Genomic DNA, 21,906 nt, shown 5'->3' with positions numbered 1-21,906 from the left:
AAATAGTTTTATTTAAACTTGTATAAATCCTAACTTTAATCAATACAGAAAACCAAAAATCAAATCAACAGGAGTGATTCTATCAACATTTACTAAATATCTTTTATGTTCCAGCAACTTAGATATTAAATGTGAATAAGGCCCAATCACTGCCCTGAAATGCATTCTAGAGTGGGAGTGAGACTTATAAACAAGCTTATAATCAATGTATTAAGGGCTAGAAATAAGCCAATGTACCAAGTACTATGGATGCTCACAGATTAGGATCACTAATATCTGAGAAGTGGGAAGGTCTCAGAAGTCAGATCCTTTCCAGGTGGTGGCTAATTACTAAAGTCTCTTTTTTTTTTTTTTTTTTTTTTTTACATTCCTCTCTGGAAAATGGGTCATACCACATTCCTTTGTACCTCTCTGGATAATATTTTACCAACTGATGAATCTCTAGAAAAAGTTATTTCATCCTGACAGCCGTTCACATTCAAACTGTGGCTGGCAAAAGAAGGTCTTTCATTAAATAAAAGAACTCTTCCTGATACCTGTCAAACTTGTGTAAAAATTCTACTTATAGTTGGAATACTACTAAATGATCTTGAGATTGGGAATGTGGAATAATGGGCAATGTATTATTTAATCAAACTAACAAAAAGTAACCTCAGATACGGACAAAAAAACCTTACAAAGGAGGCTTCCACAAAGAACTACCAAGTACTGGAGATAACGTGAAACTGTTCAGTGAATCCATAAATATGGCCCCAACAGACAAGTATTCATAGGGTCACCTATGTAGTAACTTCAAGGAAATAAAACAAATATAAGTTAGATCCTAAGACAAAAGAGAAGGAGTAGTGAATTCTAAAAAAGGGTTAAGAACAAAGCCTGGTTTTCTGAACCAAGATGAGGTGTCAGAGCTGACAGCCTTGCTGATTAGCCTCACAGTCACATGGGTACTCACAAACTGTATTTCATGGTGAAAGTAGCCTGGCCTCACATAGAAAAAGAGAAATTAGTATGGAACATTTAAAACCAAGGAAATGGGGGCGCCTGGGTGGCGCAGTCGGTTAAGCGTCCGACTTCAGCCAGGTCACGATCTCGCGGTCCGTGAGTTTGAGCCCCGCGTCAGGCTCTGGGCTGATGGCTCGGAGCCTGGAGCCTGTTTCCGATTCTGTGTCTCCCTCTCTCTGCACCTCCCCTGTTCATGCTCTGTCTCTCTCTGTCCCAAAAATAAATAAAAAACGTTGAAAAAAAATTAAAAAAATAAATAAATAAAACCAAGGAAATGGGCACAAGCTTGGTCTTGGAAATAGAAAAGACACTCTATTTATGAGAATGAAATGTATTTTTATGTAAGGAAAAATGGCACTATATTTTATAATGAAACTAATAAAATGCAAAACCTTGTTTTTAAGAATACATATTTTTTACAAATTATTTTCTGAATATAACCAATTCTCATTTCTTCCTTTTTTTTTACATGATATTCTAACTTCTGTTGAGGCATTAGTAATACTTTTATTACCACATAAATGAATTGACTCAATTACTCATTCATTCAATAAAAATCTCCCATCTTTTAACAGAAAGGTGAATAAAAAGCTCTAGTTGTCAAGGAGCTCACATTCTGCAAGGGAAGGGCAAGGAAAGAACAAATAGCAAAGAGAAGTTTTTTTTTTTTTTTTTTAAGTAGTAAGTGAAATGACACATAAGAGATTATGAGAACACAGAAGAAAAACTTTTAGGAGCAGAGAGGATAGGTAAGCAAGCCTTCAGCCTCAAAAAAATGTCATTCTGGAACTCCTAAAGAGTAAGTAGGAATTAGCAACATCAAAGAGGACAATGAGTAGGGGGCAAAGACCTGATACAGAGTGACTGGAGAAATGAAGGCAAAGAGGTGAGAAACACCTCAGGTGGGAGAACCCAGGGCAATTCAGTTTTGACAAACACATGATACAGGACTCAGAGGAGAGAGGAGGAAGAGAATAAAGAAGTGGATGTGATCTGCTGAAAAGTCTAGACTTTATCTTACTGGTGGTCTTATATTGGTCCCCCGGAGCAAAGATGTCATTCATGTAAGGCAAAAATGAGAAAAAATAAGGGCCACATACATTTTGTACAAAAATATATTCAGTTTAAAGTCCTATTCTTTGCTGAGATCACATTTTTCATACTTTTTTATTAAAAAGTAATTTTTAAGGGCGCCTGGGTGGCTCAGTCGGTTAAGCGTCCCACTTCAGCTCAGGTCACGATCTCACGATCTCACGGTCCGTGAGTTCGAGCCCCGCATCGGGCTCTGGGCTGATGGCTCAGAGCCTGGAGCCTGCTTCCAATTCTGTGTCTCCCTCTCTCTCTGCTCCTCCCCCGTTCATGCTCTGTCTCTCTCTCTCTCTGTCTCAAAAATAAATAAACGTTAAAAAAAAAAATTTTTTAAAAAAAGTAATTTTTACAAAATGATGATGGTAAATGATAGCTTTTTTTTTGTATTTAATGATTTTACTAAGTAAAATACAAATTTGGCAACTCTCAGTTGATCTCCAAAAAGATGAACTATCATACGAGTCAGAAATTTGAGAGTCTAGAAATGACTGCTATAGACAAAGGAAGCAGGGGAGTAGCCTGCCTTTTAGAGAGATCACCCCTAGCACCTCCTGGGAAATGTATCAGAGAAGCCCTAACCTAGAGGAGGAGAAGGCAATGGAGAAGCACTACAGTAGAGGAAGGAAGATAAAGTACGGAGGTTAGCACAACAGAACAGGCAAGAGGGGAGATGAGAGCCTGAACTGAGCAACAGTAGTGAGACGGAAAGAAGAGAATCAAAGTACTTAAGGCAGGAGTCCTCAAAGTACAGCCTACAGGCCAGCAACCCTAGCACCACCAAAACACCTGTTAGAAATGCAGAAACTCGGACCATACTCCAGACCCACTGAATCAGAAACTCTAGGGGTAAGACCGAGTAATGTGTGTTTTTTAACAAACCATTCAAGTCATTTTAATGCACACTAAAATCTGAGAACCACTGAGTTAGCAGTAAAATCAGCAAAACTCAAAGTGACTGGCTCACTACAAGAGGAGAAAGCCAGGGAAAAGCTAAGCTTCTTTCCAGCTTGATCAAAAACATGAGAAAACTAAATTTCTGCAAGGAAGAGAAAATAAACTAAGCAAAAATTCTAATACCTTTTGAAACTACTCTATGGAAAAAAAGGGTGATAAGCACAGTGTTTAGAAAATTACTTCTCTGACATGATTACACATGGCAAGGTCAGATGAAGAAAGTGAAACTTGGCTGCAAAGCCATGGAGTCTGCAAACAGCAGTTAATAAATGGTAAACAATTAGCCCATGTCTTACTGGCATTTGCAAATATGCCAACTGATGGTAACAGCAAATCTCATATCTGGCCTATGGAGAAAGTAGCACATGGCACAAAAACAGACACATAGACCAATGGAATAGAATAGAAACCCCAGAACTAGACCCACAAACGTATGGCTGACTAATCTTTGACAAAGCAGGAAAGAACATCCAATGGAAAAAAGACAGTCTCTTTAACAAATGGTGCTGGGAGAAGTGGACAGCAACATGCAGAAGGTTGAAACTAGACCACTTTCTCACACCATTCACAAAAATAAACTCAAAATGGATTAAGGACCTGAATGTGAGACAGGAAACCATCAAAACCTTAGAGGAGAAAGCAGGAAAAGACCTCTCTGACCTCAGCCGTAGCAATTTCTTACTTGACACATCCCCAAAGACAAGGGAATTAAAAGCAAAAATGAACTACTGGGACCTTATGAAGATAAAAAGCTTCTGCACAGCAAAGGAAACAACCAACAAAACTAAAAGGCAACCAACGGAATGGGAAAAGATATTTGCAAATGACATATCGGACAAAGGGCTAGTATCCAAAATCTATACAGAGCTCACCAAACTCCACACCCGAAAAACAAATAACCCAGTGAAGAAATGGGCAGAAAACATGAATAGACACTTCTCTAAAGAAGACATCCGGATGGCCAACAGGCACATGAAAAGAAGCTCAACGTCGCTCCTCATCAGGGAAATACAAATCAAAACCACACTCAGATATCACCTCACGCCAGTCAGAGTGGCCAAAATGAAGAAATCAGGAGACTATAGATGCTGGAGAGGATGTGGAGAAACGGGAACCCTTTTGCACTGTTGGTGGGAATGCAAATTGGTGCAGCCACTCTGGAAAACAGTGTGGAGGTTCCTCAGAAAATTAAAAATAGACCTACCCTATGACCCAGCAATAGCACTGCTAGGAATTTACCCAAGGGATACAGGAGTACTGATGCACAGGGGCACTTGTACCCCAATGTTTATAGCAGTACTCTCAACAATAGCCAAATTATGGAAAGAGCCTAAATGTCCATCAACTGATGAATGGATAAAGAAATTGTGGTTTATATACACAATGGAGTACTACGTGGCAATAAGAAAGAATGAAATATGACCCTTTGTAGCAACATGGATGGAACTGGAGAGTGTGATGCTAAGTGAAATAAGCCATACAGAGAAAGACAGATACCATATGTTTTCCCTCTTATGTGGATCCTGAGAAACTTAACAGAAACTCATCGGGGAGGGGAAGAAAAAAAAAAAAAAAGAGGTTAGAGTGGGAGAGAGCCAAAGCATAAGAGACTCTTAAAAACTGAGAACAAACTGAGGGTTGATGGGGGAGTGGGAGGGAGGGGAGGGTGGGCGATGGGTATTGAGGAGGGCACCTTTTGGAGCACTGGGTGTTGTATGGAAACCAATTTGACAATAAACTTCATATATTGAAAAAAAAAAAAAAGAAAGTAGCACAAGCAACATCATATGCTCTCTGGGATACATTAGAAAAATTCTTCAAGAAATAAGGAGTCTTGAAGAAGCATGCTTACTCTATTACTTCTCAGCACCCCAATTCTATTCAAAAGGCAGTAGGAACAAGAGACTTTATTTTTTACTATGGGCTCCATGGCAGTAAATGGGTTAGCTAACCATCACCAGCCAAATAGCCTTCAAACAGCAAATTTATAATCAATTAATAAATTTACAAAATTCCTCTTGCCACCCCCTCTCTCTGCTATCCCACCACTCTGAAGGAAATGGCAGAAACTCTTCCCAAGAAAATGGGACCCACTCTGGCTTCCCGAGCCAAAAACACCACAGTTTTTGCCTTAGTGGCTTCCCACAGTAATCATCCTCCAACCCGTCCAAATCAAGTTTTTAGTTTCCAGAATGCTGATAGCTGCTTTCTGTGGTCAGTATTTTTGCTAAGTGTAGGACTATGGATCAGGAGCAGACAGAACTGTGGAATGTAAACGGCTTTCTCTGGCCTCAGACATATGGGGTTACCATGCCCCACTTGGCTATGTTAGACCAAGCACAGTACAAAAACTGACCTAACATCTTGAAAATGTCTCAGTCTCCACATCGCTTCCAACAATCGCAGGTCAAGACGTGGGCAGGGGTAGATGTCCCTTAAATAAAAAACTTGTCTTTCTAAAATGTGTATACAAGTCTAGTTTTAAATTTTCTTAAAAAGAAAATAAAAGAAAAAGAGTCATACTCACTCAGTTCTTTGCCAACTGCTGCCACAACACAGTTCTTAGGTATTTCAATCAAAGCACTGATCCCTTCAAAAATATATATGACAAAGGTCAAATTATTTTCTTCAAAGATTATATGAAAAATAAAAACATTTTCAGATTTATGCCAGTTATTTCCCATAAAAGGGTTGTAACAATAAAGCACACACAATATACTACATCATGGTTCCCTGCTCACCTGCACACGGAAAATGAGTCTGTGATAAGTATTAGAGACCTAAAGAAGATGCAGATTTACTAAAGGTAGGATATGCTCTGTTGACACTTTCACTATTATGGTCAACTTTTTTTAACCAGGAATCCCTAAAGATAATCACCATTTTCAAGATGACTAGCTCAAAGAAGATATAAAGAAAATATTATGTGGATGCTTCGATGGCTTGTGGGTTATATTTTTTTTTATAAGAATGGGGATAATAGCTAGTATGTTTATTCTGAAGCCAATTCAGATTATTAGTCAGTGGGAGCTTGTTATCACAATTATGGCTCCTGAGATGTGTTGATATAATAATAATGAGAATGGGGGTTTAATTACTACGGGAAGGATATAAACCAACATTTTCTGGGTATGGGTCCGATAGCTTATTTAGCTGACCTTACTGTAGAATATGGCATAATATGGTAGCACGAAGACTTCTAAATTCTTAGGATTAAGTTCGAGTCCTAGAATTCTAGAAATAAGAGGATTTAAACCTCTATTATTTACTCTATCAAAGTAACTCTTTTTTCACACATATTTCTTATGTTTGGGGTGGAATGCTTGCTGTGATGATGGGCAAGGATACACATCACATACATATGGCTAGAGTGAGGGGTAGGAAATTTTTTCTTGGAAGACATATGACTTGGTCATATCGGAATCATGGGTAGGATGCTCAAATTCATAGGAAAGTGAATGTTAGGAATAGGGTTTTGACGGTAAAGTTAACGGTACATAGTTCTGGTATATATGGGTTGTGAAATCCTCCAAAGAATAGGATTGTTGTGAGAATATTTAATATGATAATGTTAGCATATTCCGCTAGGAAAAATAGGACGAAGGGGTCTGCTGCATATTCAACGTTGAATCTGGAAACGAGTTCTGATTCTCCTTCTGTTAGATCGAAAAGATATAAAGATAGAATTCTGAGTATCTTTTTATAGCTGAATCATGAAATGGTTGTAGAGAGACCATAATTTTTAAGCCTTGCTAGCCAAAAATCAAGCAAGCCTCATGAAAGGAGCTTCATGACATAAAGGTCTAACAGCACGGCTAACTCAATGGCATCTGGTAATTTGGAAAACCCAAATCACAAAAGGCTCACCAATAATAACTGATAGCCTTCTCAAAGGTTTCTAACAGATTTTCTCAAAGATTTCCACTATCTCTTGAGACACTGATAAATAGGACAATACTATGATTACTTAATAGTTCTCAAAGATAACTTGCAAAAGGGAGACTACAATAACAGGTAATTTCCATTATCAGACAAAATATTCTTGTTAGTCCTTATTTCATTATTTCATAACATAGTTACTAATAATTCATGGAATAAAATTCACAGGTAACCACAGGCTAGTGTAAGAAACAGAAAGGAAAATATACGTGTAAATAAAGAGATATAACTCATGATAACAGGAAACATGAAAATACAATCTAGATACTACCAACATTACTAGTGATCAAACATTGAATTGAAAGGTAAAACTGAAAATCCTAGAAACATAGTGATTTAGTTTTGTTAAGACATGACATTACTTTTCTGGTTTAGTATCTTTGTGGAGATAAGTTAGTTCCAATTGTGAACTGTAAATTCAATTCACAAGGCTCCTGCTACCTTTACAGTATCAATATGCTTAATAATATTCTTTCTAGGATGTCAATGGGTTTATTGGTTACTTTTAGAAACAAACATAGTTAACAGTATATCACATAACTTCAAGGTTATTCTTTAAATTTTCTCATTTATACTTAAATATTTTTACTCTGAATAATTTATTATTTTATTGTTTAAGATCCTTGGTATCAGAAGTCAAACTGATTTTCTTTTCTTAAAACCAAAAATATTAACCAAATTCTGAACTTTATTAGTAAGTTTGTACAATGCATGGACTTTCTAGTAAAACCAATTGTAAAATGAGGTCATCCTTTGGAATCTATTCAAAATCCAATGGCCCCACAAATAAAGAAGAAAACTCTATTATAAAGTTGGAAAGGTGTAATTCCATGTATCAATGTGCTCATCTAACTCAGTTTAGGAACGCAGACCAAGAGTATAAATCAAAGTTTTTCTTGACCACTTTTGAGAAATTCTGTTATAAGGGGAGGTGAAGACAAAAGGTGGGTGGGGGAGGCTTCTCCCTCCAATCTGGGATAGAAATATATTTTATACAACCATCAAACTGGAGAAATAAGGTTACATGATATATTCAGAACTGAAAAGAAAAACCCCTATATTAATTAATGAATACAGAGGTATTCATAGGAAGTCTCTTCGAAGATTCATTATGTCTTTTAAAGAATATCAATCATGGTTCATAATTACATTGATTTGATTTCTTACCTGTATCAGAAAGGTGGCTGGTTTTACATAGGAGATCTAATTTTCGGTTCCACACACATAGGTCATTCCCACCAGAGAGCCAAATATCTAGTCTCTGAAGAACAATTAAGCACTGAAAAATTCATTTGAAATATCAGTTTAGAATTTCAAGCATTCATTGGTGGTTTTTAAATATGTCCACAAGTTCTGTGAAACCATTCTCTTGAAAAGGTGGAGTTTAAGTTTCCCACCCTTGAGTGTGGACTCTACTAAGTGGCCTCTAATGAAGAGAATATAGCAGAAGAGACGGTGTGTGACTTGCAAGATTAAATCATAAATGACAAGGTGGCTTCCTCCTTGCTCTCTCGAATCACTCTAGGGCAAACACACAAGCAGCCACATGGAGAAAGATGCACATGCAAAAAAGTAAGACCCCTGGACAACAGCCAGCACTAACTTACCAATCATATGAGTCCCCTAGGAACCTCCAACCCCAGTCAAGCCTTCAGATGACAGCAACCTCATAATACATACTGAGCCAGAACTGCTAAGCTGCTCTTTATTTCTGACTACAAACACTGTAAGATAATATTTATTGTTTTAAGCAACTAAGTTTTGAGGTAATTTGTTACTCGGTAATAGATAACACACAAGGCTTAAACTTCCTTTAAAATAAAACTGAATATATGACCTTAGTTTTTATGTAACTCTCAAATCAATACCTCCTAATTCATTTAGGAAAATGAGTATTTCAAGTCTATAGAACTCCTTTACCTTTAACAGTACTTTAAAGTCCACACCTTTAATCATACTCCTCCCACTCAAGACTCTGATTGAATAAAAGGACAAGAGTGAGGGAGAAGAATAAACAAGAAAAGGAAAAGATTCTGATAGTCTTGTCCAAGCTTAGCTTTTAAAACTACTGGAATAAAAAGGGTTGAAAATAAGGCAGTTTCTATTTTAAGAATCCCTACCCTAATTTCTGAATATTTAATGTATCATTATTTTGCTCCCTTTCATTGCTGAATAATATTCCATTGTGTGGATATAGCACATGTGTCCATTCTCAGCTGGAAGACATTTAGGATATTTCCACTTTTGGATTATTATGTACAGTGGTGCCATGAACATTCATCATGTACAAATTTTTGTGTGGACATACATTTTCATTTCTCTTGACAATGAAATAGGAATACCCAGGAGTGAGACTATTGGGCCAAATGATAACTCTTTAAGGCAGCTCTACCATTTTACAATTCCACCAGCAATGTGTGACGGTTCCATTGTCTCCACATCCTTATCAACACGTTACTGCCCTCTAGTGTAAGTGAAATAGTATTATATTATGGTTTTGACTTGCATTTCTCTAATAACTAATGATGTTGAGCTTTTTACATGCTTATTGACCATCTGTATATTTCTTTGGGTAAATGTCTTTCAAATTGTCTACTTTTAACTGGGTTACTTGTGTTTTTATTGTTGAGGGGTTTAAGTTTATTTATTTTGATTGACCACACATGTGCATGAGTTGGGGGGGGGGGTGGAGAGGGAGAGAGACAATCCCAAGTAGGCTGTATGCTGTCAACACAGAGCCTGATGTGGGGCTTGATCTCATGAACTGTGAGATCATGACCTGAGCCGAGATAGAGTCAGACTCTTTAAACGATTGAGCCACTCCAGTGCCCCTTTATTGCTGTTTTAAGAGTTCTTTATATATTCAGGATACAAGTTCCTTATCAGATATATAATTCACAAGTATTTTCTCACACCCTATGTGTTGGGTTGTCTTCTCACCTTCTTGATAGTGTCCTTAAAAGTATTAAGGCTTTTCATTTTGATGAAATCCAATTTATCACTTTTTTTCTTTTGTTACTGTATTTCTGGTGTCATATTCAAGATCCTTATCCCAAGATCACAAATATTTACTCCCATATTTGTTCCAAGAGTTTTATAGTTTTAGCTCTTAAATTTTGACCTTTGATCTATTTTGAATTTTTATATATGGCATGAAGTAGGGATCCAAATTCATTATTTTGTATAAGGATATCCAGTTGACCCAGAATTATTTGTTGAAGAGACTATTCTTGCTCTTTTTGAAAAGACCTGGCATCCTGGTTGGAAATTAACCACATAAGTGAGGTTTTATATCTGGATTTGGAAATGTATTCCATTCATCTGTATGTCTATCCTTATGCAGAACCACACGTCTTGATTATTGAACTTTGTAGTAAATTGTGAAATTGGGAAGTTTAACTCTTGTACATTGGCTCTTAATTCTCAAAACTGTTTTAGCTATTTCTGGGGTCCTTTGCACTTCTATACAAATTTGAGGATCCTGGGGCACCGGAGTGGCTAGTTAAGCGTCCAACTCTTGATTTTGGCTCATGTCACAATCTCACAGTTTGTTTGTGGGTTCAAGTCCTGCATCAGATCTGTGCTGACAGCACACAGTCTGCTTGGGATTCTCTCTGCCCCTCCCCTGCTCACACGCTAAATTTCCTCTCTCCCTCTCTCAAGATAAATAAATAAGCATTAAAAATAAAAAGAAATGCTTTGAATTTGAAGACTGGTTTGTCAATTTCTGGGTGCAGGGGTGAGGGTGAGGAGGGGAAGCTTGCTGGGATTTTGATGGAGACTGTGTCCAATCTGCAGGTAATTTTGGGTAGTGCTGCAATCTTAACAATATTCAACTTGATCCATGAATATGGAATGACTTTCATGTCTAGATTTTTAGTTTCTTTCAAAAACTATTTTGTAGTTTTTAATGTACAACTCTCATGTTTCTTCTTTGTTTCTAAGTATTGTATTCTTTTGGATGCTACTGTAAATTCATTTCATTTTTGGATGTTCATTTTTGGTGTAGAAGAATACAGTTAATTTTTGTATATTGATATCGTATACTGAAACTTTACTAAATCCATTTATTAGCTCCAATAGTTTGGTTATGAATTTAAGATTTAGTATATAGATCATGTCACTTGTAGATATAGTTTTATTTCTTCCTTTCCAATATGGATGCCCATTATTTCTTTTTTATTGCCTATAACACTGAATACCGTCCTTGTTTTATTCCTGATCTCAGGAGGAAAAGTATTCAGTCAGTCTTTCACCATTAATATGATATTAGCTCCAGGGGTTTCATAAATTCCCTTTATCAGACTGAGGAAGTTCTCTATTCTTATTTTGTTGACTACTTTTACCATGAGAGGGTGCTGTCTGTCAAATGCTTTCTGTGCATCGATTTAGATGATCGTATGTTTTTTGTCCTTTACTCTTACTGTAGTATGTTATAGTTACTGATTTTTCCGATGTTAAACTGGGATAAGTCTTATCTGGTCATAGTGCAGAATGTTTTTATATGTTGCTGATTTGGATTGCTAGTATTTTGTTAAGGATAATATACTTCTTCTGCTACTTAATATCTTATCAGAATTTTCCAAACTTCTTATGAATTCTCTCAATACCACTTCTAGCATATGTATCTACCATAATTTAACTATTTTCCTGTAAGATATTTAGGATACTGCCAATCATACATTTATGAAATATATTTGCAATATACATTTCTGTTCATAAATCTCTGCCCAAGTTTTTTTTTTTTTTTTCCTTTAAAGAGTTTTCTGTAAGTAGAGTCTCTGGGTCAATTCATGTAATCATTTAAAATTTTCATTAATAATGCCAAACTGTCTGCTAGGAATATCATCAATTTAATAAAAATGCTAATTTCACCACTTCCTTGCTAATACAAACCCTTATAAAAACTACTAGCTCAAAAAATAAATAATAGCATTTCTTATATTTATTAGGGATCTGAATTTCTTTGATAAATTATCTGTTAAAGAATTGAACCACTGAAATGAAGTGAGTGAAATGATACTTTTAAACAATCTCTTATGAGAAACATCACAGCAGGAGTATATACAACTATCTAGCTGACTAGCATTATAGTAAAACCTCTTTAAAAAATAAATAAGATACTTTTTCATGATCAGTTCCTATAAACAGTTCATGAAACAGTTCACCCAAAGAATTTGTCCAAAATATACCAAAATTTTCTCCAGTTTTCCTGTTCCCTATTCTTTCAATTCATGTATTTTCACTTGAAACCTAATAGCCTCAACTAGCAAAAATATTTTTAAGGTATTTTAAAGAAATAAAGAGACAAGGTATCTTTAAAACAAATAAGGTGAGACACCTGGGTGGCTCACTTGGTTAAGCATCCAACTTTTGATTTCAGCTCCGGTCCTGGTCTCATGGGTTAATGAGTTCAAGCCCCATATCAGGCTCTGCACTGACAGTGTGGAACCTGCTTGGGATTCTCTCTCCCCCACTCTCTCTGCCCCTCCCTGCTCTCTCTTTCAAAATAAATAAATAAAAGCTTTTAAAAAATAAAACAAGGAAACATCTCATTCTAGAAGACCCTTTCCACCACATTTGCTGACATTATTGAAAAACAGACACACTTTCTAAGAAGACCTAAGAATTTCTTCTGTAGGAATCCAAATAACCAAGTCTTCTCCAAATTTGTTTCTCCAACATGTGGCAGAGTTCCTATCATGTAATAAGTTGCAATTATTATTTGTTTGTAAAATCAGTGAACCTAATAGTAACAGCCAATTAGCCATATGACAGTTCTTTGGAATTAAGTAATTGATAATGTCTTATCTTCAGGACCTTATAAAAGGCAGAGAATGAAGGACAAATAAATCCATGTTTTTAGTTCAAAGTGTAAAGAAAACAGACTACCTACTGCTATAGTCATTCTACAACTAGTATGTCTTCCTAGAATTACCTACAAAAACATACTAGGTACTAACCTTTTCCTTATCTTGCTATATATTCACCCCTTGATCTAGTTCCAAATTCAAACATTCCAACATTTTATATGCTCCCTCAAAATCTAGTCTTCCAAGAATCAAATGACTATAAGTATGTATAGAAGAAATAATTCTTAAAACCTACAAAAGTAACTTCATCTACTTATTGAAGATTTTTGCTGAGAAAAAAAGATAATTACCATAAAATATCAGCGTAAGATTTTACCTTTACAGTAGACTGGAAGCATGATACTTTCTGAACTTGTCTGCCGGTATCACAATCCCATACCTAAACTTATGTTAAGAAATAATTTCTAAGTAAAACATTAAAATCTAAATTAAGAGATAAGTTTTCTAATAATTAAATCACAAATGTTATACTCTTAGTTAAAAAAAATCTTTAAAGTATATTTACCATCTATACTGTTACTAAAATTAATTCATATAATGAATTATCAACTCAGCATATCAAGCTTATAATCTAAAATATGTTTGAGGTAAATTTTACTACCAAACTATCAGAAAATGTCAAGGAATGAATGATCTGAATACTCAATATTTATAGGCATTAAATATTCCAAGTGTTTTCTCCAAAATAGTCCACCATGATTTAATAAACGCTCAACATAAAGTATTTACACTAAAAACAACCAGTTCCATTAATTCTTACTGAAAGCTCCTTCAACATGCGTGGCATGTTTACAACTATTGTACTGATTGACAAAAGCCAGTAACAGTGTATTACTTGTACACATTCTTAAAATAATTAGAGGACCTTCTATGAGTGTCCAAGGTTAGTTTGACTTAAGGAGTATAACCATTTTCAAATTTTTTATCCCACTTCCTATGGTAACATATACATTCTACACCATGTCTGAGCACACGTTTACATATAGACATTCATGTATATACACACACACAGACACACACACACACACACACACACACACACATATACATACACAACATATGTGTATGGATAGACTGTTAAGACTATTACCTGACAAAAATTAAAAATTTACCTTCAGCATTTAATGAAGTTTGTTAACAGTGGAGACTCAAACAGCCTGGAACTGGATTTTTTTTTTTTTAATTTTTTTTAAGGTTTATTTATTTTTGAGACAGAGAGAGACAGAGCATGAATGGGGGAGGGTCAGAGAGAGGGAGACACAGAATCCGAAACAGGCTCCAGGCTCTGAGCTGTCAGCCCAGAGCCTGACGCGGGGCTCGAACTCACAAACCGTGAGATCATGACCTGAGCCGAAGTCGGACGCTTAACCAGTTGAGCCACCCAGGCGCCCCTGGAACTGGATTTTTAACAAGAAAATTCATTATGTGAAGCAAATGACTCTATACCATTATTTACAAGTTCATGCTGATACTGTCTCAGCTACTCATTCCTGTACTATAATAATTCAGTAAGTGCCTCTAAATATTATTATAGTACCTTAGGAATGGTCTAATAAAAACAAAGTATTTTAGGGGTGCCTGGGCACCTCAGTTGGTTAAGCCTCCGACTTCAGCTTAGGTCACGATTTACGGTCTGTGAGTTCAAGGCCCGCACTGGGCTCTGTGCTGACAGCTCAGAGCCTGGAGACTGCTTCGGATTCTGTGTCTCCCTCTCTCTCTGCCCCCTCCCCCACTCATGCTCTGTCTCTCTCTCTCTCTCTCTCAAATATAAACAAACATGAAAAAAATTTTCTAAAACAAAGTATTTTAAATTCTATTTTTGGAGATTATACTGATACTAAAAGCAAAAGCTTTAGTGCCTAAACTAATATTTACCTCAATAGAACGGTATTAATAAAGTTACACTGACCTAAACATACATAGTAATACTGTTTATGCAATATTGTCATCACCACAGAATATAGTTTACCACATGTAAATCGTACCTGGAAGTTTTTTCACCTACTGACAATGTGTCTAGAAATCACTTGAGCTCATTTACAGTGTGTCAAAATGTTTGTCCTGGTTGTATAGAAGCCCAGGAAACATCTACTCCTTTGGACTTACTCCAAAACTTACTTCACTAATGCTTGAAAATTTTTTAACAGAACTCTCAGATAAGCACAGATGATTTAAAGCGAATCTTTGATACCTTTTTAAAAAAATAAGTAAAGATTAGTTTCCATAAGTAACTGGCCATCAAGGCTTTCTTAAATCTAATTCCTCATACAAATATTAAAGGCTGAATTTTAAGGAATGTTTAAGGAAAATCTTTTATAAAGGCAGTATTATACAATGGTTGAGAGTTCTGACTCTGCAGTCAGACTGCTTGCTTTCTGCCCTATAATGGCTGTGTGACCTAGGGGCAAGTTACTTAATTACCCTCTCTGTGCCTCTTTTCTTATCTGTAAATGAGAAAATACTTACTGTAAGAATTAAATGGACTAATATATGTAATAGGTAATATGTGTAAAAATATGTGTAATATATGTTAAACAGAACAATGCCTAGCACACACAAGCACTCTATAAAACATTACTGCTGTTATACCTTAAATTTTTACCTAAAAGTATGGAGGGAAGATAATTTACTCTTTTAAAACTGCTTTTAAACACTAAATATTAATATTAACCACTGAGGAGATGGCAATTCACTTTTCTGCCAGACTCAGATGCTCAAAGAGTTCTTATGGGTTGGGGCCATTACATTTCTTTTGCTGTACAATGCAGTATATAGGAAAATGTGAATTATTCTCCAGTCCAACTCATCTTTGTTTCTCTAAATTGAAAAGCAAATGGAGATAAGTACTTTTAAGCCTAAATTCTCCCAATTTCTCCATTTTATATAACTTGATATAATATTAACTCTGGAAAGAACTTTAGTCATGCGGTTTCCATCAATAATAAGCCTTTAACCTATATCCAGTCTAATACTTTCAGTTGCCTAATACTTTTAAGAAGTGTATCATGAAGGCTAAAGCAAAATCATTTTTTGCTCAAATTAATGTACAGACAAGCCCCAAAAGGCTAAAACTAATAATGTAGGTACTGGTCCGTTGGGTCACTATAGGTATTTTACTCTCTTCCAGATTTAAGGATACAATAACTGTTCTATCAGCAGAGGCTGTCAAGATCAGTTGATTCTTTTCTTCACAAACTTCCAAGGAAGGAAATGTAATAATGGCTGTTATCTTCTGAGTGTGCCCATTAAGTTCCAGAAGTTTTTCTCCTGTCTGAAATACCAATAAAAATTTTAATAGGCTCATATTATATTCATAACTTAAATAATCTTAAATGACAATGTTAAGAAAAATCACCATATACAAAATACATAATTCCATTTTTAATTACTTAGGTGTTATACTTTAACCTTAAGCAATCAAATAGAATCTAAACAGGTACTGGAAGAGTAGCCATAAATAATCTTAATTATTTGCTAATAGAAAATACTAAATTCTAGCATATTTTATATGAAAATTTAAAAGAATATTTTCCTATATGGTTTTAAGACCTGTGTAAATCAAGTATAAAAATATCAGTAGATGATCAGTAGAAAAAAATAGGGAGTCTGCATTATCCTTAAGTATTTGTTATCTAAGTCTCCACAGTTAAAATGTTGAAGGAAATAAAAGCATGATAACACAATATATACACTATATACATCCAATAATATATCAACTGTTCATAAAGTCAGTCTCCACTCCATCTCTAACACCAACAGCTATTCTTACCCATCCAATGTCTTCATCTATCAGTATCCCACTGATTTTTCCCAAGTAGTAAACATATAAAAATCCTAAGTAAATATAACAAACTGTGCCTGTTGGCCATCCGGATGTCTTCTTTAGAGAAGTGTCTATTCATGTTTTCTGCCCATTTCTTCACTGGGTTATTTGTTTTTCGGGTGTGGAATTTGATGAGCTCTTTATAGATTTTGGATACTAGCCCTTTGTCCGATATGTCATTTGCAAATATCTTTTCCCATTCCGTTGGTTGCCTTTTCGTTTTGTTGGTTGTTTCCTTTGCTGTGCAGAAGCTTTTTATCTTCATAAGGTCCCAGTAATTCACTTTTGCTTTTAATTCCCTTGCCTTTGGGGATGTGCCGAGTAAGAGAATGCTACGGCTGAGGTCAGAGAGGTCTTTTCCTGCTTTCTCCTCTAAGGTTTTGATGGTTTCCTGTCTCACATTCAGGTCCTTTATCCATTTTGAGTTTATTTTTGTGAATGGTGTGAGAAAGTGGTCTAGTGTGATGCTAAGTGAAATAAGCCATACAGAGAAAGACAGATACCATATGGTTTCACTCTTATGTGGATCCTGAGAAACGTAACAGAAACCCATGGGGGAGGGGAAGGAAAAAAAAAAAAAAAAAAAAAAAAAAAAAGAGGTTAGAGTGGGAGAGAGCCAAAGCATAAGAGACTGTTAAAAACTGAGAACAAACTGAGGGTTGATGGGGGGTGGGAGAGAGGGCAGGGTGGGTGATGGGTATTGAGGAGGGCACCTTTTGGGATGAGCACTGGGTGTTGTATGGAAACCAATTTGACAGTAAATTTCATATATTAAAAAATAAAAAAAAAAGACAGTAAAAAAAATAAAATAAAATAAAATAAAATCATTTGGAGAATGCAAAAAAAAAAAATACATAACAAACTGCAAATCGTTCCAAGGTTGCAGTATTTCATGAATGTGGTAAACATAATGCTAAATAATTGCTTTAATCACGGGCAAAACCATTGAAAAATAAGGATCTGACAGAGTCAGACCAGATACCAATCCAAATGAACAGTGAGAAGATAAATGCTTCAAAAGGGAATAATTTGAGCATCAAAGGATCAGGAAGAGAGGTCCTGGAAAAATGTGATGGAGCTTAAATATTTTACACAACAAAAATTAGTCTTTTATTATATTACTATTAAAGTCAAACATGAGAATATTATATTATCATACAATTTTGAAATAAAAATTGTATCTCTCCCAAAAATCAACACTTGATTCATTTTCAGAATCAGTGCATAGTTGTTGATAAGTTTTGTTGAATAAGATTAAAACTTTTGTTTTTGTAATTTGGCATTTGTTTCTCAGGAAAAAAATCTTAATTCAAAACCTTTCTCTATTATGAAATATTGATCCCCATTTTAAATGGATTCATCCTAAGTAGCCTTTTTAAACTATCAATTAGTCGCATTATACTGCTATGCAGGTACATACCTAGATAGTGTTTATGAATGCATCCTCAACTATACAGTCAAATCTTTAAGTTTTGTTTTTTTGTTTTGTTTTTTTTACGTTAAAGAGAGAGAGAAGGAGGGAGGGAGGGGTATAGAGAGACGGAGAGAGAGAATCTCAAAGAGGCTCCACACTGTCAGCACAGAGCCCAACACGGGGCTCCATCTCACCAACCATGAGATCATGACCTGAGCCGAAATCAAGAGTCAGACGCTTAACTGACTGAGCCACCCAGGCACCCCTACAGTCATGTCTTTATTACACAATCCACATAGAATTTTTAATACACACCTGGGCATTCCACACAACTACAATTCCATCATCACCAGCAGATGCAAACCTGGGTAGAGAAAAAAAGTGAAAGAAAAATCTCTGGTGACATTTATTTGCTAAAATAACTTACAAATATCAGAATTTATTAATGGTATTTTAACTTACTAATATTAATTCAGGTTAGGTTAAACTAATTCAACAAATACCTAAGGAATATCTTCTGGGTTTTAGGCCAGGTACAAAGATAAATAAAACTGAAGATGCAAAGATAAATAAAACCATTCAGAGTTCCAATGAATCAGCAGCTAGAACTGTAAGAATGAGGGAGGCCTATAACTAATCTTTCAAGTCCTTCCTGGCTTGAATTATATGATTAAACCCTGACTTAAGTGATAGGAAACTAAGCTGAGGAAGAGCTTCACTTGATGGGAAGTGATATTCCAAGAATGGAACGAAGGAGTCACTTTCTCAGATAAGTTCATTATTTCTATTATTTTCTCTGCTAAGATGTTTTAATTAGTTTCCTATTTAAAGCAAAGATCTCTCCTTTGCTCCTCTTGGCTCTTGGTCTTTCCATGTAAATACCATGTTTTTAGTTTGGAAGCTTTGAGGTTTTTTGAAGGTTTTTATTTTGTTTTTCAGTGAAAATGCTTGAAATGCAAAGAAGTAAAGCAAAGTTTGCTTGCTGGCATGAAAAAAAGAGCTGTGATGAACCTGGTTATAGCTTCTTTCTCCTCTTTACTTCCCATTCACTATATATAAAGGAACAATTATCTATACTTTGTAGAGTAGAAGTTATCCATGATAAAAACACTGTCAAGAAAAGTAATTTGTTATATAGGATTACTCATCATAGTGACTGCATTATAATAAAATCAAGAAAGCACTGTTCTCAAGCAATGTCCCAACCCAATGGTTTACAGCAATCACACTGTAAGCATGTCAAGTAATGTTATTAATAATGTAAGTTTGTAAATGATTCTTTAATAAATCAAAACTGATCCAAAGTTGTTCACATAATATCATTTTCATTCACTTGTATTCAAGGTTTGCTTGAATACGAGAGAGAGAAGTGGTATCATAGAAAGCCAGCTAAGAACTGTGTATAACTGGCCCCTTATAGTTAACAACCATTAATAAATGATAATCCATTAGCAGCTATGGCATTTAGAAAACATGTTCTTCCTTGCAAAACTGTTAGTGTGTTTCATAAAATCTGGGTATGCCTTGGATGTCTTCATTGAAGTAAACATTGTTAGGCACAGATGTCTATTGTTGGTGAACTGACACACTACGACACAAAAATTATTTTGTTCCTGAGATTATTTGTTCCAATGAATTTTACCACTATATGAGATCCATAAAATTTCACTACTTCAGTCATATAACAATTTCCTTAACATTCCAAACTGAGCTTCAAGTTCTAATTTCTCATATTCAGTTTCAAAGTCCCATAAGTAACTGCTATCTTCACTGGCTCTGACAATTCCCACACTCAGCACTCATTTCAAAATCCTTCAACTATATCTCCTACTACAGGAGCTAAGAGATTATTCAGGAGATGGGAAATTGGTCAAATACATTCTTACCAAAGCCTATTAATAATTTGTTTAATACAGAACTACGTTATCTTTTTAACTGAAAGGACCTTCAAAACTTCCTAGGTAACCAGTGAGAAATCACCTGCAGAGTTATTTTTAAATCCATGCCTAACATTTATTCTTATTTCAAAACGAAATATATAAAAGATCTGGAGATTTAAAAGAAAACAAAACAATCATTTTTAAATTAAAAATACAATTTCTTGTTTAATAACATACATTTTTCTGAATCAGAATAGTAAACAATGCATGAGTACCAAAAATAGTTGCTGGACGTCAATCTTTAATAGCTTATGTTTCTAGGCTTATTGATTTCTTTTTATTTGTATAGTGATGGTGGGGAGGCAGGACTCAAGGTCTTAAGTTTTCTTTGGTATAAAACATCAATTTCTATTGATTCTTGAAACTCTTATAATTGCTTTTCTCCTTTCTAGAAGACTGCAGGTTTAAAATACATACTTTTTCTAACCCTGATTTTTAACTTCTCATTATTGTTTTATCGTGTCTGAATCTCATGAGTTCACAATGAGAGATGATTGAATGGTTGAGAGTTTAGAAATGATAGAGCATTTCACCTCAAACTTTAATTCAATCAGTAGTGAACAAAAGTTAAATCTAAACAATGCTCAATAGTAATGCATGAAATCACAGCCAATTTTTTATTGCTCAGAGGTCAATTACCTAGTTGGTGGATTATTCAGGCCTTTCAATTTTCTTATATATTCTATTGCTGCCTTTTTCTTTTTTCTTTTTTTTTTTTTTTTGGTGCCATTTCAGTATTTATTATTACCTCCTCTAAAGAGAAAACATGAAGCTTAAAAATACAAATCAATATCACTTTCCTACATATTAGTATCTCCCATAAAATAACAAAGGGTTGGGAGATCTTTCACAAATTATAATTAGCCATGCTATTAGGATGGATAATTGAAAACTAGCTACACTTCATCAGTTTATCTTAAAGTAAATCAGTTTATCCTAATCAGTCAAGTACATACTTCAGCCATCTGCAAACCATAAATGAAAATTCAACCCAAGAATTCCTAATAGTAAGATACATTATAATTGGTAAACAGAAATAATCAACTATAAAAAAGGACTAATTAAAATGCCAACAAGGTTTAAATTATTCAATAGAAGGAAGAATTATGGCTATATTGCATTAAAATTATAATAATAATTTTTAAAACATTCTAAATTAATAGAATCCAAAATTCACATCTGAAGATAAGGTTTTAAGAGAAATACTTCTTTACTGATGGCACAAAATGTATTTAGTAGATTCATGCTAGGTGATGAAAATATCAAGATCAATTACATGTGGTTCTTGTTTCAAGATCTTAAAATTCAGTGATTGTTTAGAAATGTACTGTATTTCATTAAATCTAAGATATCAATTATAAGACATTCTATTATTTTATGGATTATTAAGATAAAAATACTGCCAATTATAACTGAAAGACACCATCAGATATACACTGTTTCCAAATTTCAGAGAGGTTAAAATAGGAAAAAAATAGTCTTCTTAGAATGAATATAATAATTGCCATATTTATTAATGTTTATAATGTGGCACTTTCTAGTCCAACAAAACTCTGATTATATCCAACAGGTTTAAAGCACTAAAGAAATGTTTTTTCAATGAATGAGCAAACATTTAAGTGTTGCAAGGGCTCTGTAAAATAGATAATCATTCAGTTTATTAATATAACCTCACTTTTTTCTTTTATCATTGTTAATATATTTACTGTCATAACAAAAAGTAAAATTAAAAAAATTTAAAATCCAGCATCCCACTCCACACATGAAATTCCTTTTATTTTTTTCATGTCCCTGTCCCATATTCATGTATAATCTTCAACATGAAACCACATCTTTAAAAATACTCAGACTATACAATTAAATGACTAAGTA

General features: G+C 34.8%; 1 protein-coding gene across 7 annotated transcripts in view; it reads right to left on the bottom strand.

Annotated features, from left to right (window-relative positions):
- Positions 1–21,906, bottom strand: part of WDR41 (WD repeat domain 41) — a 201,572-nt gene that overhangs the window by 17,596 nt on the left and 162,070 nt on the right. For 5 of the 7 annotated variants that reach the window (XR_009261465.1, XM_058729069.1, XM_058729066.1 and 2 more), the window contains 5 exons: positions 18,410–18,458; positions 15,997–16,128; positions 13,174–13,236; positions 8,152–8,263; positions 5,573–5,635 (listed from right to left, as the gene is read on the bottom strand). Coding sequence is in view for 6 of the 7 variants with exons in the window: in XM_058729069.1 (XP_058585052.1) it covers positions 5,573–5,635; positions 8,152–8,263; positions 13,174–13,236; positions 15,997–16,128; positions 18,410–18,458 (419 nt within the window). In the remaining variant the exon portion in view is untranslated. The remainder of the gene's footprint in view (positions 1–5,572; positions 5,636–8,151; positions 8,264–13,173; positions 13,237–15,996; positions 16,129–18,409; positions 18,459–21,906) is intronic. The other 2 variants (XM_058729067.1, XM_058729070.1) reach the window with 2 other exon arrangements.

This window comes from Neofelis nebulosa, chromosome 1, assembly GCF_028018385.1.
Source record: "Neofelis nebulosa isolate mNeoNeb1 chromosome 1, mNeoNeb1.pri, whole genome shotgun sequence".
Taxonomy (NCBI): domain Eukaryota; kingdom Metazoa; phylum Chordata; class Mammalia; order Carnivora; family Felidae; genus Neofelis; species Neofelis nebulosa.
Note: the sequence above shows the minus strand (reverse complement) of the source record. Positions and strands in the feature narration are given on the sequence as shown.